At 48.0% G+C, this 16,699-nt stretch overlaps 1 protein-coding gene across 1 annotated transcript; it reads right to left on the bottom strand.

Annotated features, from left to right (window-relative positions):
- Positions 1–6,213: 6,213 nt before the first annotated feature.
- LOC120683465 (protein Iojap, chloroplastic-like) lies at positions 6,214–9,215 on the bottom strand. Its single transcript, XM_039965543.1, has 5 exons — positions 8,854–9,215; positions 8,596–8,728; positions 7,520–7,658; positions 7,288–7,376; positions 6,214–6,741 (listed from the first exon to the last, which is right to left on the bottom strand). The coding sequence occupies exons 1-5, from the start codon at positions 9,043–9,045 to the stop codon at positions 6,629–6,631; spliced, it is 666 nt and encodes a 221-aa protein (XP_039821477.1). The 5' UTR covers positions 9,046–9,215; the 3' UTR covers positions 6,214–6,628.
- Positions 9,216–16,699: the final 7,484 nt, after the last annotated feature.

Genomic DNA, 16,699 nt, shown 5'->3' with positions numbered 1-16,699 from the left:
TCACCTGCCAGTCTACCACCACGGTAGCGCCGACTCCAGCATACCCAGCTGCCCTAGCCTCAGTCAAAACCCTTTATATCCTAGTCTCAACTCTGGATATGCATAACTACTCATATGCATGTATGAGCACACTCAATCACTCAAGTACCGGTATATGTAATCGATCCTAAACCAGGGCTACAACTAGACGTCCTCACATAGATGCAACCGCTCACGTAGGGGTCGATGAAACTTACCTTCGCTTACGTACGTGTCGGCGGCGGCGGCTTCCTGCTCGCGGTACGGGTCTTCTGGCTCCGGCTCGCGGTACTGGCCTCCGTACTCCTTGGCAGGCTCCTCCTTGGTCACTCCGTGATCTACGGGCGAAAACGGCACAACCGGCAAACAAACACAAGCAAGCTATAAAATAAGCTCAAATGGAGATGAAAATAGGAGGAATAGATAGTATATGATTTGAGGAGAGTTTAGAAAAAAGAGTTACGTGAAAAGGAGTTGATACGAAGGAGATATTGAGTTTACAGTATTGGTTGGTATTCAATTCTGAAAATAGAATGATTTGGATTAAGTGCTCACAGCCTGATGGGTGTTTTGGGCCTTTATTACTATTGCGGAGTTAATGGTCGGGGAGCTGCCTGCCATCTCACCTTGGCGCGGAACAGCTCGAGGAAGAGGGTCAGTTGTTGGGGCTTCGTCTCGTGAGTGAGCTGGGCTCGTGAGGAGTGGTTCAGCTAGCGGAGCGAAGCGGCTCGGCGTGCTTGGGCTGATGATGGGGCATGTCACGGCCTCGCTCTTTTTATAGGCGAGGAGAGCAGCAGCGGCGCCGCGCAGGGACGGGCGACGGCGTGGGCCGCGGCAGCTCGTCGTCAACGCGAACAGTGGCGAGGAGAGCGAGAGCGAGCGCGGGTGGGGACGGAAGGGAGGGGGCGTCAGCTTCTTTTATAGACGAGGTGAGGCGGTTCGCGCGGCGGAGAAAATATCTCGGCCGGCACTGTGCGCGACGACCCCGATTTATGTCGAGGTGGGTGCCGCCATATTTGCATGACGGGTTATTTAATATTATGAGCACTCTTGCCGGCTTCCAGGAAATGGAGTGAGTCATGACGGGTCATTTCAAGGTAAATGGTGTGGGTACTCTGTGGCTTCCAGGGGATGATGAAGTTATGGCGAAGGAGGTAGGCGCTGTCATGATTGTCTGGGAATTATGACGTGGTACGGTGACTCGAGAGGCTTTTATGGAAAGAGACGAGATGATTTTTCTGTCGTAGGTGCAAGCATACGTATGCTGGTTACTGAAGGGAACGAGTGTACTAACGCAAGGCAAGAGTATAAAATAGTTTGCCTAGTAGTTATGTAATACCTCATATAACGTTAGTATTATTTTACGTTACTAGTTTAATTGCAACATAAGTTTTATTTTAGTGATTGTTGGAAATTGAGGTGGCCCTACTAAGTTGAGGATCTACACCAACTCACTTCAGAGTCGGTCAGCTTCTAGTTACTTAGTGTACCGTGTCCTTTTGACGGCAGAGTCGCCTTTTGCTTTCGGTAGGCAGAGCCTACCAACAGATGAAGCTGGCTTCCGGGTGGCAGAGCCAACCTTCGATGAAGCCCAGACCCTTTTGCGATCCCGGGTGACAGAGCCAACTTTCGATGGATCACAACTTATACACTAAGTACTAAGTTTAACCGGAAGACTAACACTTATAAAGACACTTACCTTATTGGAGCAACAAAGTTACGAAGGAACACACCTTGTGGTGGCTAACCTAGCACACTCTACATATGCTCACTTCTACCATGCCCTTGGATGTGTGTGGGATGGAGTGGAGTAGTATGGCATGTCAAGGGGTGGCACCCTCCTTATATAGGCACACATACCCTCTTGGATGAGTGACACATGTCACACTCTAGGAAGTTCCCTACAAATATCTATTTCTAGAAAATTCTAAATTTTACCATGACAAGAAAATATCCAAGCTTCACGTCTTCTTATGATTCTTGTGGAGCATTCTAGAACCTTGTCATGGTGAACAAAATTATACCATAGTTTATCTTTATTTTTATAGAACCTTCTAAAAATTTGCATTGTATAATTCAACACTCCCCCTCAATAGTGATGAAAACTGGGATGTTACAAAATAATAGAAGATGTCATGCGAACAGTTGGAGTATGGGGTTTGTTGGCTGACTAGGGGATGTGCCTTGCGCTGCTATAGGAACAGTGCATCTAGAAATGAAAGGGGGAGAATGGAGGAAAAGACGAGATGGTTCCATTTGCTATGCCATTTTGTAATGAACATTATAGGGTTTGACCAGGGACAACTTTTCCTTGCATAGAAACAATAATCTGTAGATAATAACATTAGAAGGAAAGGAACTATACTCACTCAGCATTGCAGTGTCTGGTGTGTTGAAGCCGTCTGCACAGCATCGATTGCCTGATATCACCGTGGCTTCCATCCCGTCGCCGATGAGCGTGACTTTGCATTGTGTTTTGGAGGGCTCATGTCCCTTCTCCTTCCTCCACCCTCCTTTTTTTTCTTCTTGTTCTCTTCCTCCTTTCCACTTCTTCCCCCTCCTCCTTTCCTCTTCTTTTCATGGAGTTCCTGAGGCAGGGGGGCTCAAGCCCCCCTGCCTTGAGCCCTCCTGCCCCATGCTAGATCCACCCCTGTACACACCCCGCTTGATATGAATCACATATCTCTTGTCATTGTTGGGTGGCACGATGGTGATGGCAGTGGTGTAGTTGCCGCTGCCATCCGCGCCACCACCACGTCGGCGTCAGCGCCGATCTGGTTCGCCATCGCAGCTTCTCTAGCAGAAGAAGTGGCTTCACAGGCCTATGGGATTGTTTTGAGATCGGGATTAGATTATTTGAAAATTGGTCGTATGATGTACATAAAGGTTGATGGGAACATCAAATGCTCATGGCAAGCACCCTTTTCCACTCCCGGATTACTTCATGGTGGAGTGTTTCTAAACTGGCCAAAGCTGGAAGGTGTCACCGTCCCCAGAACCAACCATTTCTGGATGATGTTCCAAATTGATGGCACTACTGTCAAGATACAAGGCTTATTGAGTGATACTGTTGTGGGTCCCCCATTTCTGATGTGCAGTTGAGAGCTATGCAGAAATAGGACTCAATGCTTTGGCAGTAAAGAACAAATACCCATTACCTATCATTGATGAGATTTTGGATGAACTCTTTGGAACTCGCTGGTTTTCTTCGCTGGATATGTGTTCTGGATTTCACCAAATAAGAGTGAAAAAAGGGAGGAATATAAGACAAACTTTTCAACTCACAATGGACATTATGAGTATAAGGTGATGCCTTATGGGGCTACTGGAGGGTCAGCTACAATCCAAACCGTCATGAATGTGATTCTTGCTCCATTCCTTCGGAAGTTTGTGGTAGTCTTTATAGATGATATACTCATCTATAGAAGGACTTGGTCTGAGCATCTTCACCATATCTAACAAGTTCTGGAGGTCCTGCTGCATCACAAATTCTATACTAAGTTATCTAAATGCTCTTTTGTGAGAACAACTTAAAAGTTTTCTTGGAATGACAGGATACTATAGAAAATTTGTGAGAAATTTTGGTCTCATTTCCAAGCCCCTAACAAATATGTTAAAGAAGGGAGAATTGTTCATAGGGACCACCACAACTGAAGAGGCCTTCCAATCCCTTAAACAAGCACTTATTTCAAAACCATCCTTAGCAATGCTATATTTTACAAGGTAGTTTGTGATGGAAACTGACGCATCAGATTTGGGCATTGGTGCTGTGCTCCAACAAAATGGGCATCCCCTAATTTATGTCAGCAAGGTTTTGGGTGTCAAATCATAGAGGATTTCCACTTATGAGAAGGCATGTCTAGCTATCCTTATGGCTGCTGACCACCGGTGGTCTTACCTATAACATGGTGAATTTGTGGTCAAGATAGATCGAAAATCTCTAGTTCACTTGGATGATCATAGAGTGACCACTCCTTGGCAACAGAAGGCACTTCCAATACAAAATCATATACAACAAAGGAGTAGATAACAAGGTAGCAGATGCACTTTACAGAGTGTCGCATCCACCAGAGTCTGAATTATATGTTGTGTCTACTTCGCAACCTGTGTGACTTCATAGAAGGACTACCCAAATCATCTTGATATAACTTTATCTTAGTGGTGGTGGATAAGTTTTAGGTATGCACACTTTCTACCCTTGACCCATCCGTTTACTGCTCTTCAAGTAGCTGTGCTTATGAATAATGTCCTCAAACCATATGGTTTGCCAACTGCATTAGTGTCTGATAGAGATAGAGTGTTAACTAGATCTGTCTGGCAAGAACTTTTCAAGCTTAGTGGCACTGATCTTAAGATGAGCACTGCATCACTCTCAAACTGACGGCCAAACCGAGAGAGTAAACCAATACCATGAAATATACCTATGCACCACTCTCAAACTGACAGCCAAACCGTGAGAGTAAACCAATACCTTGAAACACACCTACGCTGTTTTGTTCATGCGTGTCCTACAAAATGGTCTTAGTGGTTATCTTTGGCCGAATTTTGGTATAAGACTTCATATCATTCTACCTTGGGCCGAAATTTTGTGGTGCTTTAGGGACATGAACCCCGTCAATTGGGCATTGAAGTGGAATCTTGTCGAGTATCGGATCTGAAATAGTGGCTCTTAGATAGAACTCTTATGCAGCAACTCCTGCACCAGCATCTGTTAAGGGCTCAGAAACATATGAAGCCAGAGGCTGACAAAAAGAGATTTGATAGGGACTTTGATGTGGGGGGGTTATGTATATCTCAAAGTTCAACCCTATGTGCAGACATCACCTGCCAACAGATCTTCAAACAAGCTGTCATTTCGCTATTTTGGACCATATCAGATCATTTCAAAGATTGGAACGGTGGCTTATAAATTACAACTCCGAGATGGTTGTACTGTCCATCCAGTCTTCCATGTATCACTCCTGAAAAGAGCAGTTCATCCTACAACTGTGGTAAGCCTAGAATTGTCTGACCTCTCTCATGAGCTGCAGGTGCCATATCTTATTTTGACCGACGTCTACATCAACGGCAAGATAAGATGCTCCCTCAAGTGCTTACTTAGTGGTCCCAGTGGCCAGTTGAGCTGTCTACCTGGGAAGATGAAGATGTATTACGCCATTAATTTCCAAGGGCGCCGACTTGGGTCAAGCCGGTTCTGAAAGGGGAGGGGATGTCACCGTTCTAGTACCAGCCGTTGACCAGGAAGCCGCTGGAGGAAATGGTGAACCACGTGCAGAGAAGCGCCTCCGGAAGAGCAACCTAAAGTTCACTGGCTAGGCCCATTTACCTTTCTGTTGAGCGGCGTGAGCTATTTGATTCCCTGGAGAGGGATGAATCAAACTTGAGTTGTATCTGAACTCGACCAAGAGCTTGTCGCCGGCGTTGGTAGGGATGACCTTGTCGCCTGAGGAATTCAACTCCCAACTCCACCCAGTTGCCGTATTATCTTTTTCACCCCTAGAAGTACGGTAATAGAAGGTCTATGTTTACGATGTATATTTAGCAACGCGGCAACAGCTTCAAGTCTATCGGATTTTAGGTGAAACAGGTGAAATGGCATTGGTCTAATCTCTGGTGCTCGTCTGCATTTTGATGTTCTGATTTGAAATTTTTTTATCCTTATTTGGCATTGATAAGGAACTTGTCCCGCTTTTAGGTCCAATTCGATGCGCATTAAATGTTCGTGCTCACCGGTAAACTGTATAGTGAAGAAACGTCTGAACCATGCTACTTTGTACTCAAATTTTCTTTGCCTAGCTGAATTTTTTCACCTTACCCAAACAACAACTTTCAGGCGTGAATGAAACCTCTGCTTTTTTCTGCATAGAACTTGACTGGGTGGTATTCATTTACATACTGGGTGATAACGGATCATGGCCCTTAGATTATCTAAGTCAAATTTCAAGGCCCTAGTGATTTTTTCACGATCCAACTTGACTCTTATATATTTTTAGTTTAAAATTGTATAAAGTTAGAGCCCAGCCCTAAAAGAACCCGGCCCTTAGATTATCTAAGTCAAATTTCAAGGCCATGTACCACCCCTGTTTAAAGGTGAAAAATTATCCAAAGCTTCCAAATAGACTGGAAAAAAGTAGAACAGTCTAAAACGACATCTGTTTTCGAATCCGAGGGAGGAGTCTAAAACTATATATAGCAGGAAGCGAATACTCCTACATGATTGACATAACAAATATCATGATCCTGGGTTAAGCCAAAAATAGAGTTGACAGTCACAGTATCATAATAAATTCATAATCTGATAGTCTCCTAGATCCTATTCCTCTTCTTTTTTACAAGATTGATAGTTCAGAGAAATGACACTGTCTGCACCAAGGTGACACTTCTATTACACTCGAAAGGAGCAGTGGGCAGGCAACATTTGCAAGTTGAGTTTTGTGACAAGTGCGCGATCTATCTCTGGGAAGCTCTCCATATCTGATCGATGAGATGGCCATGTCAAGACTCTCGGCAATACACTGTTTTCTGCCGGCAGAAAAAACTCGTTTCTCAGTGGAGTAAGCAGTCCCCAGTTGGTTGCTTGATTGAGTGTCTCCAATTGCACGTTCACTGATCACTGCAACTGGGTGTCAAATGGGAGTTCAATGGGTGTAGCATTACCATAGAACTCTTCCAAATTGTAGAATGCTCGCTGCTGAGGAAGAAATATATGAACAACAACATCCCCTGTAGGAGTGCAAAATATTGTCAAATGCCCATGGGGAAAAAACTGGATAACAGCATCAAGCATTCAATACAAGAACATCCTTTCTCTGGCAAAATGGAATACATAAGAAGAATTCAGAAATAGGCTAGGTAGAAGACTAGAAGTAAGAGTTGAGTTGCGTCAAATTTACAACGGAATAGTGAAACTAACCTTAGACTATGAGTAAGAGTTAAGATACAATTTCTTCTTCTTTTTCCCCATGTGGCGGACAGAAACATGTCATGAGCATGTTTCCTTAAATATTAGTTATGACAACATAATATTATCATTGCTAAAGTTTTGTCTGAAAAGTGAAAACTAACAGAAAAACATATCATGGACTTGAGTGATAAAATAGGAGCTGTTATGCAATTCCACAGTCAGGGAGCTACTCTATATCCGATGCATACTGCAGTTAAGATTTTTTCTTTCTTCCAAAACAAATAATTAGATCTTGCAGTTGATGTTGGAAATGTGAAATGAGTAAAGCTAATAGAGATAAACATATCATGAAAATAGAGACTTGCCAAAGTCCAGTAAGGTCCAAGAATTTGGTTTCGTATCACCAGATGCAACTTTGCTAAACTGCTTCTCACCGATATCTCTCATCTTGGAACTACAAGGTAAAAGCACAATTCCATGTCAACCTAAGCTGTGCAAGTAATGCATTTTCAAGTTCTCATTCAGTAAAGGTTGCATGAGCAAGTTGTTAAATAATCTTGAGTCTTGACATTCAGCAAGAGAAAACTCAATAGGTACCTGATAGCATCAATCTGAGCATTTGAGAAGGCAGTGAGAATGATGAAGAACCTAGTCCAGTAAACAAGCCGCTTCACACAAAGCACACGAATGTCAGCAGCCTTTATCTCGCTTGCAACTTTAGCCAGGGAGACAGCAACTGAAAATAAAGTAAATAATGATCAGGTTTAACCTTTATAACAAAATATTAACAGTAGAAATGATTTGTTTAACAATCTGTGACTGCCTGGTAGTATGAAGAACAATATATGCAACCATGCAATTCATAGTTTGCACTGCACTAGTGCCCTGTTTGGGACTGCGTGCCAAAAAAAGCGTGGTGCGCATAAGCGTTAAGCGGCGGGGAGCTCGCTTCTCGCAATTTTGAGTCTGCACGTTGTAACTCTCGCTTATCGGTTGCCGGCGGCTGAGCAACGAGCGTCAAACGCAAACAGTTTGGCGGGATTAAACTGCTTATTTGGCTCCGAATTCAAGCAAACGCGGAAACAAACAGGCCCTAGGCAGGGGCGCAATTTAATAGTTGCACTGCACTAGGAAGGGTCTGCATGCTTTAGGTTCAAATTTGCAATCTTTTATCTGTATGGCTTGGTTCACTAGCTGGGTGTGTCCTTTAGCATCAAAATGTTTCTTCCGGTTCTGGCCACTGGGCAACAATACTACTTTCTAAACATTTTTGTTTGGCAACAATGAAACCGTGGTGCTTCTGGATGAATAGGCAAGAGGGATTCGAAACGTAATAGTTTGGGGTCACATTTTTGTTAATATGACGGTGTGCGTGAGGCCCACTGGGCAGAATCTTGCTTAAACTGGAAAGAGCCGTTGAGGCATGGCATCAATGAAATTCTCCCCCAAATCGTCTCCTTCCCAGTCCCGTGCTTGTGCAGTTGTGCTAACCCCAAATTCTATCCAATTAAGTACCAATCCCTCCTTGTTCTTCGACCTGCTAACTCGAAGGAGAGGAGATTGGTACACAACACAACACAACACAACACAACACAACACACAGACTGGCGACAACGCAGACAAGCATCAGGAGATGCGATGGGGAGTCAGGGAGAGAGCGGGGGGGCACGTACAGGACAAGCACTCGGCGGCGTCGTCGGCCTCGACGGCCGGGGACGGTGAGCCTCCCGAGCTGTACACCACCTCGCCGTGCTGTTTGAGCAAATCCTCGAGCAGCTTGTCCGCATCGTCCCCTCTCCCAAAGTTCTACTCGATCAACAAAGAACCCAGCCAGAGGGGTTAGAACAACCGTACAACTGGCACATGAGCAACTGCCTTAGCACAAGGAGTACAAGAACCGGCGGCCCGAGCTACCTCCCCCCGGTACTCACCACATTAGACGAGGAAGAAGACTGCGAGCGAGCTCGGCAGAGGGCGGCGGGCGCCGGGAGGTCGGTCCTCAGGAGCAGCTGGGGGCTGCTCCGGTGGCCGGCGGCGGAAGCGCGCCGCGCCCGTGGGTTCAGCGGGACGGCGGCCGGGGCAGCGCAGGAGAGGCCGTGGCTCGAGATGGCGGCGCCTCCCATGCTGGCTGCCGCTACGAAAATCCTACGCGGGAGTCGAGGAGGAGCTTGCGCCCGGCGAGCAGACGGGATAAGCAGATGCAGAGCAGGAGGCGGCACACTGGAGTCTGGAGGGGATAGGCCAGTCTTCTGTTTTCTCTGATCGCTGATATTTTTTTTTAACCTTTTCCCCTTCGGCTGGGAGAACTATTATGTACTGTAGCTACAGTAGTTATATGGACGAGTTCTGTTAACTCGGGTCTTGAGATTCGTGCGACGGCTCTCTGTGTGCAGCGTGTCTGTATACGATCCTGCCCTGACAAGCACCGTACAAAAGGCGGTCTTTGCGAAAAAAAAAATTCGAAACAGAAAGCGTTTGACACCGCATTAGAAAGTTTTGTAACTATCCCAAACTCGATCTGTTTCTACTCCCTCCTTCCCTGTTTATAAGGCATACACGTATATCAAGATTCAAACCTTGTCATCTTTGACCAATAATTTGACTATTAAAATTTTATTTTTATAATGCAAATTTCATATGATTGGATTCATAATCAAATATATTTTACAATGATTATAAATTTATAATCAAAAGTGATATAATATATGATAAATAAATGGTCAAAATGTTGTTTAGAAGACCGTGTCATGTTCCACCATGCCTTATAAACGGGGAAGGAGGGAGTAATTTTGTAGCGCACCAAACAATCACTCGCTCTTTCAATTCCGTTTTTCTGTCGGAACTGAAAACGCCTTTTTTTAATACACGAGGGCAGTTTAGAGTTTGCAGCCTGAACAAACTGTGCGCAATATACTTTTGACAAGAAATGACGCCTTTCTTTTCTTTTCCTCGCCAACAAGATAAACACCAACACAAGACGACACATTTTTGTGGCTGCCACGTTGCAACTATTTCCTGAAGACGCCGCGATGTGCTTACGTGTACTCCTGTAGAGTTCCCGTGTCAAATCTGAACACGCTAGGCCTCCTCCATCGGCGACTATTACCCTAGTTCATATTTTTTTATTTGGTGAATAGTGGCAAAACGAGGAGGCAGTTAAAGCAATTCCAACCAAACTCCTATTTTTACCCCCTATTCCTCTCAAATGAAAGTCTCTCATCCCATTTCTTTCTCCTACTCTATAGAGCACTTCAACAGAACTCTCATATTTACCTTCCTATATCGAGCTCTTTCATATTTTATTAATATTGAGTAACTACCATGAGCCACGGTTTTAGAAGTGAACAATGTTTTTTATCAAACTCTTTCACCCAACTATACATCTTACTCCTTGCACAACATACACATAAACTGAATCAACAGATCGATGCATGCTTTGTCTATTATTCTGATCAAACTACTATGGATAAAAAATCAGAACGTAATATTGTCACAACTAATCGGAAATCTGCAATAAATTAGTGTGTCACTGTGCGAGCAATAGCCATGCTTAAGTACACGTTTGAGCAAAATCGAAGCTAGTCAAACAAACGGGACATATATGACATTGTCTCTCCAGCAGAGTTCACCTTACCGTTTGCACTGTAGATTTTACCATTTTTATTGTAGCGGTAACTGTTTTTTTGACTTTTGTATTTTTAAATTTTGAATCGGAAAACACCGGTTACCGCTACCGGTAAGTGTTGCCGTCTAGTAGCGGTATCGGTAAATTTTGGCGGTAATCGCCGGTTTACCGGCGGTAAGGTGAACACTGCTCTCCAGTCTCCCCTGCAAAACGCTGGTTCTGCAATCCTTCAGCCCGCCCGCGGACGTCTAGCTCGCCTCCCTCCGTTGCACAGACGTGGGCCGTGGTGCGGCTCGATCTGCAATGAGCTATGCTGCCGCCGGCCGCGCAAGGCGAGGTGCTCCTCCGGTCCTTCGTCTACCTCCGTACGGGGTGCACTGAGCGGCGGCGGCGCACATCTACTATCCCTCTCTCTCTGTGTGTGTGCTTTTGTCTCAGATCTAGCTGCGAGGCACGGCCGCTGCGACTGCGGTGGAGCGGAAGGCAGGTAGGGATATGTCCCCGGCGGCGCGGGAAGGCCGGTGGTTGCGCGTCTTGTTCGGATGAGAGTCCAGAGCAGAGCTCCTAGATGTAGGAGGTCGCGAGCGTCGGGTGAGAGTTCTCCTAAAGTTAGAAGGAAAAAAGTCTATTTTTAGCCTCTCAACTCTTCGAGAAGTCTAATTTTGACCCCCAACTTCAAAATCGTCTAATTTAGGTACCTCAACTCTACAAACCGGTCAATTTATACCCTCAGGCCGATTTTGGGATTTCACGATGACGTGGCGGCGATTTTGGACACGTGGCGCTGAGGTGGCCGTTAGGTGGGGCCCGAGGCCCACGTGCCTTAGTGAGGGGGAGAGAGACTCGGAGAGAGAAAGGGAACCGAGCAGAGCCTCCGCATCGACGGCGGTGGCGCGGGCGTGCGGGCCGGGGCTGCTACGGTGCGCGCGGGCGAGAAGCCAGTCACCCTGCGCGAAGCGGCCATGCGCGCGGGGGGCAAGGAGCTAGGTCACAGCCGCCGCCAGTTCATCCGGCGACCATGTGCACGCACGACTGCCCGGCGCTGCGGCGACGGCGGCGCCGCTGTCGTGGAGGAGCGGTGCGCCGGGGATGGGAACGAGCATCTACTCCTCATCCCCGTGCTCATCCCCTTCCCCTTCCCTTTGTAGAACTGGATGTAGAGGAAGAGGAGCAGGTCGCGGAGGTCGGCCTCCCGCGTGCCATCCTCGCCGAGCGCGGGGTCCTCGGCGGCGGCGACACTCTGCATCCCCGGCGACCAAGCTGAGAACGCCAAAAGTTAGCGGAAGCATCATGACGGGGGAACCTAGGAGACTCCATTTATGGCCTCGAATCGAAACGAGAAGGCGCAGAAGGGCAAGCTCACCGGCGCGGCGGACGGTGGCCTGAGGGCGGCGCAGCTCGCCGGCGGGAGGACGCGGTGGCGCGCGGCGAGATGGGACAATGGGCTGGGGAGGTCACGGTGGTGGTGGGGGTGCTCCCCGCCTGAGGAATCGGATGGTGATGGGCTGTGCCTCGCGAATTTGGTCGGCACCAGAGCTCCCCTGTTTTGGGATCGACGGACGGCGGCGTGCTCTGCCACGGGCGTGACACGCGCGAATGCAGGCACGGTGCAGGTGGGGCACGCACGGTGCGGCGTGGCGAGAAAGGCGAAGACCGGGACGTCAAGCGGTGATGGGGGCGAGACCGCTCCGGACGGAGATGGCCGCCCCGCCGGCGCCCTGCAGGAGCGGATCGGGCTCGTCAAGCGATGATGGGGCCCCAACGGCGGGAGCTCGATGGGCGCTCCGGCGGAGGACGAGGAGTTGTCGGAGGGCGCCGGGGACGGCTCGCGGAACACGGCCGCGCGCACGGCGACGGGTTGCATGGCGGACGCCAGCTCGGAGAGCTCGGCCTCCCTGGCGCTGCTCGGCGGGGGCGGGACCTCGAGGATCTGGCGGCGGCGCCTGGGGGTGGGCTCGCTCGCGGAGGAGGAAGCACCGGCACCGGCGTCCGGGGAGGAGGAGGAGAAGGAGGACGCGGGCTGCGGCGGCGGGATGAGGAGTTGAAGAATCCCCTGGACAGGGTGGGGCGGGAGAGGTCCCTCCACTGCGCGGGCTCGTGGGGCATGGCGGCCACCGAAGAGGCCATGTCCGTGGCCACCGAGGCCGAAATGCGGCGGGGGGAGAGGGGAGAGGCGGAGGGGCGCCGAGCCGAGGGACGTGTGTGCGGTGGTAGATATACCCGCGCGGGCTGCGGCCCTCCTTGCGCGGTCGAGTCCCCCGCTCGCCGCCGCCCGAGATGTGCCGAGCTCGCGCCGCCGCGACCGCCGACACCGCCGCTGCTGAGGCCGAGGAGAGCTCTGGCTGGGGCCGGCGGAGGAAGTTGTGACCCCGCGCCCTCGTCGTGGTCGTCGCTGGCGTCGGGAAGAAGGAAGTAGAGCGTTCACGTGGCCAATTTTGTCCACGTCATGGTCAACGCAGTCAAAACCACCGCCACGTCAGCTCAATACCACCCAAATCAGTCCTAGGGTATAAATTGATCTGGTTTTGAAAGTTTGGGTGTGCATTGTGTCCGGTTTTGTAGTTGGGGGTTAAAGTTGAACAAACTCAATAGTTGAGGGGTCAAAAGTGGAATTTTTCCAAGTTAGAAACTAGATGAGGGTCTAGTTGGAGCATTTTTATTGTGTTTCTTCCTCCTAAATTCAGGATAGGAGGTGGGATGAGAGGTGGGTTGGAGTTGCTAGGACCCTAGAGCCAGTCGCTCCGTGGCGCGATAGTCTCGCTCAGAGCCTGAGGTGGTTGCCTCTCTCAGCACGGAGTTCAAAATACTGTGTGTATAGACCATGAGATACCGGCCTTGTTTGGTTGGTGCTAGAATTGTAGCGCGCTAGGAATAGTAACAACTTTGACCGCTAATTACGGTGTCAAACAAAGTCAGTTTACAAAACCAACTTCAGAACCCATGCGCTAGTGATAATAAAGAATCTAACGAGGCCTTTGACTGCGCGATTAGATGATGGTACTATAGCATCACTGTAGCAAATCATCGATTAATTACCGTCATTAGATTCGTCGCGAAAAGTTACACCCATCCCTAAAAAGATTTTGTAAATAGACTTCATTTAGTACTTCATGCATGCGAGATTCTTTTTCCGAGAAGCGTGCGCGCTAGGAATCTTGCGGAACCTAACAAGGCCACTGTAGCGATAAGCCAGTGCTAGCTTGAACCGTTGGAGACAGCCTTATGCTAGTGTGGAGAAAAGGAAAAAAAATAATCAGTAGGGATAGACAACCTTTTATAATCTCCCTTATTTTCTTTATTTTTTCTTTGTTTCTTGAGTTTTTTTTTGTGTAAGAACATTTCTTTATTTAATAATTTATATATATAATCAATAGGGGATTTCTCCTGTTTCATAAAAAAAGAAAAAAATATGACTTCGAACATGTAGGCAGGTATCAGACTGAAAACACTCGCTGCTGCAGAAGTCCGGGAAACGCGCGCGATGGAGCTAGCACGGTAGTTTTTCTTTTTCACTGGATAGATTCCAGCGACGTCGATCATCACCCAGTACGCTGCGCTCTATGGGTGCCTACAAACAACCAACCATGCCCAGCAAGCAAAAGTCCAACCTATGGCTATGGGTGCCTACACACCTCCAATTTGTGAGGATACCAGCAAAAACAATTCGTGAGGATATTTTCAACAGCACAAGCGATGCAATTACGCAAACCATTGTGCAGGTTTCCAGTTTGACACCCGTGCAGTGCAGGGCAAAGTGGGCAACACAGCTGCACGCTGCACGCTACACGCCGGGCCACATCCACCAACCGGTGCGGTTTTTTCTTTTTTATATTTTTTAAAAATAAAAATTTCAAATATATATGTCCGTTTTAAAATATTTCAAAAATACCCCCGGTCGCCCCCCATAGGGCGACAGGCCTTAAGTGTATTTTTTTTTCAAATTCGCAATGAGGTCCCTGGAAGAAAAAAAAGATCATATCGCCCCCCCAACGGGCGACAGGGGCCTGTCGCCCACCCATGGGGCGACAGGGGCCTCTTTGTCATTTGAGCCTGCCATATGCCGCCATTCCCTTTATCATTTGAGCATAAAAATTTAGGAAAAAACAGAGGGGTGAGAAGAAGAAAAACGGCGAAACTCTGCCGAATTGCGTACTTTTTGAAATGGTGGAAGGGCACTGCTATTGGGTCACGTATGTCTGGGCAAAGAATGCCACATTTGGGAAACCCGTGATCGCCGTGCTGAGCAGTGGCAACCTGTGATCTCGTACTCGCAGCTAGATACACTATGGTTCCTATTTTGAGCTATTCGAGCGTGTAGTCGTCATCATCGCCGGCAGGATCTCGGCCGCTAACTCCTACCGCACCTAACTTTTCCTTCATTAAATCACGGGAAAAAATCGCAAGAACTTCCCTTATTTCACGAGCATTATGGAACCCACAAACATAATAAGTTCACATCAATAGTATCTATAGAAACAAATGACAAGTAAACTACCACAATCATAAACATCGGATACAAATAAGCGGTTGTAAGGAACATGACACCATTTATGCCATTTCAAGTGATTTTGGTGATCGAATGACAACACAACACTTGGACTAATATGATTGTTAAGATGACCATTCTCATGCTTTTAGGTTCAAGTGATGACAAAGAGAAAGAGAAGATAGGCATAGCAAGGCCCGAAGGGCTGCCCCTAAGCATCAGTGCATCCGACGCTTGTCGGAAGAACCGGTGCTATGAAGTTTGGTGCAAAAGGGAATCGAAGCCAAGTCAGCCTATAGTCACCGGTTGAACCGACGGGTCAAAAAGGGGGCATCGGTGCATTGGCGTCCTATATTCCAGAGACAATGTCAAGACCCAGGAGAAGATTCTTCAGCACCGGTTGAACCGGTGAAGCATCGGTGCATACCATCGGTGTAATGACGTCAGCTGTCTGGAGAAGATTCTTAAGCACCGGATGAACCGGTGATGCATCGGAACAAAGCATCGGTTCAACCGGTGGTCACTGCATCAGCTGTCAGGACTTCAACGGCTACTTCGGTTTATGAGTGACCGGAAGAACCGACGCTACCCCTGCCAGAGGCATCGGTTCTTCCGGTGATACGCAGATTTTCAGCTGACCGTTGGAGCAACGGCTACAAGACTTGGTGGCCTATATATACGCCTCACCCCGGCCATTTGAAGTTTGCTGGAGTTGCTGGACATCCCACACACACCCAAGAACATCTCCAACCACCATAGAGCTTCATTGTACATCATATAGGCTTAAGCACACTTGTGAGAGTGCTTAGTGCTTGTAATAGGGATTAGTTCTTGCGAGAGCTCCCTTGAGAGAAGTCTTGCTGCGGTAAGCAACTTGTGATCCGTCGTGTGACCCTCCGTCTTGGTGTGGAGTGGCAACTACACTTTGTGCGGGGGAAGAGGAGCCCCCCTCCTTGGTGGAGAAGCTCCGTAGTGGATTACGGCCGGGTGACCGAGAGAGACGGTGGCGGTGCACGAGACTTGGTATCTTAGTGGCACTTGCCTTTGCTTGCCGGCATCGCCTTGGCGGCGTAGTGCAAGACGGTGATCGGAAGAGCCTCGGTGTCCCGTGGACGTAGGCGTTTGTGCCGAACCATATTACATGATCGTGTCTACTCGGGAGTTTGCATCCCTCTTGCACTTACCTCTTTACTTACCATATTACGTTTGCGCATTTACTCTTTCTTGCGTACCCTTACTTTCCTAGTTAGTTTGATTAGGATCGGCTAGGTTGCAAGTCTTTTAGGGGTAAGTAGAGAGTAACATAGTTAAACCTTAGTCATAACTAGCATGTATAGGAAGTGTTAGGTTTATCTTATGCAATTAGTTTGAGCCCTAGGTTAAAAAGCGATTAGCGACCCTATTCACCCCCTCCCCCTCTAGGGTCGGACACCCCGGTGATCCTTACAGCGGTCCACAGCTATCTCATTACAAATAAACATCAGAGATACAAACATCAGATACATCTAACCACCCCTAGGGCGTCGGACCCTCTTAGCCCTCTGTTGGGCACGGACATGGCCCTCGGAGTAGGTGAGAACATCCGGAAACCTCATGTCCCCATGTGGATACAGCTGCTTCCTTGCTGAAGTACGGTGAAACAAATACTCCCGGCTGCAACGCAGAC

This window comes from Panicum virgatum, chromosome 2K (genome assembly GCF_016808335.1).
Source record: "Panicum virgatum strain AP13 chromosome 2K, P.virgatum_v5, whole genome shotgun sequence".
In the NCBI taxonomy this organism is placed as follows: Eukaryota; Viridiplantae; Streptophyta; class Magnoliopsida; order Poales; family Poaceae; genus Panicum; species Panicum virgatum.
Note: the sequence above shows the minus strand (reverse complement) of the source record. Positions and strands in the feature narration are given on the sequence as shown.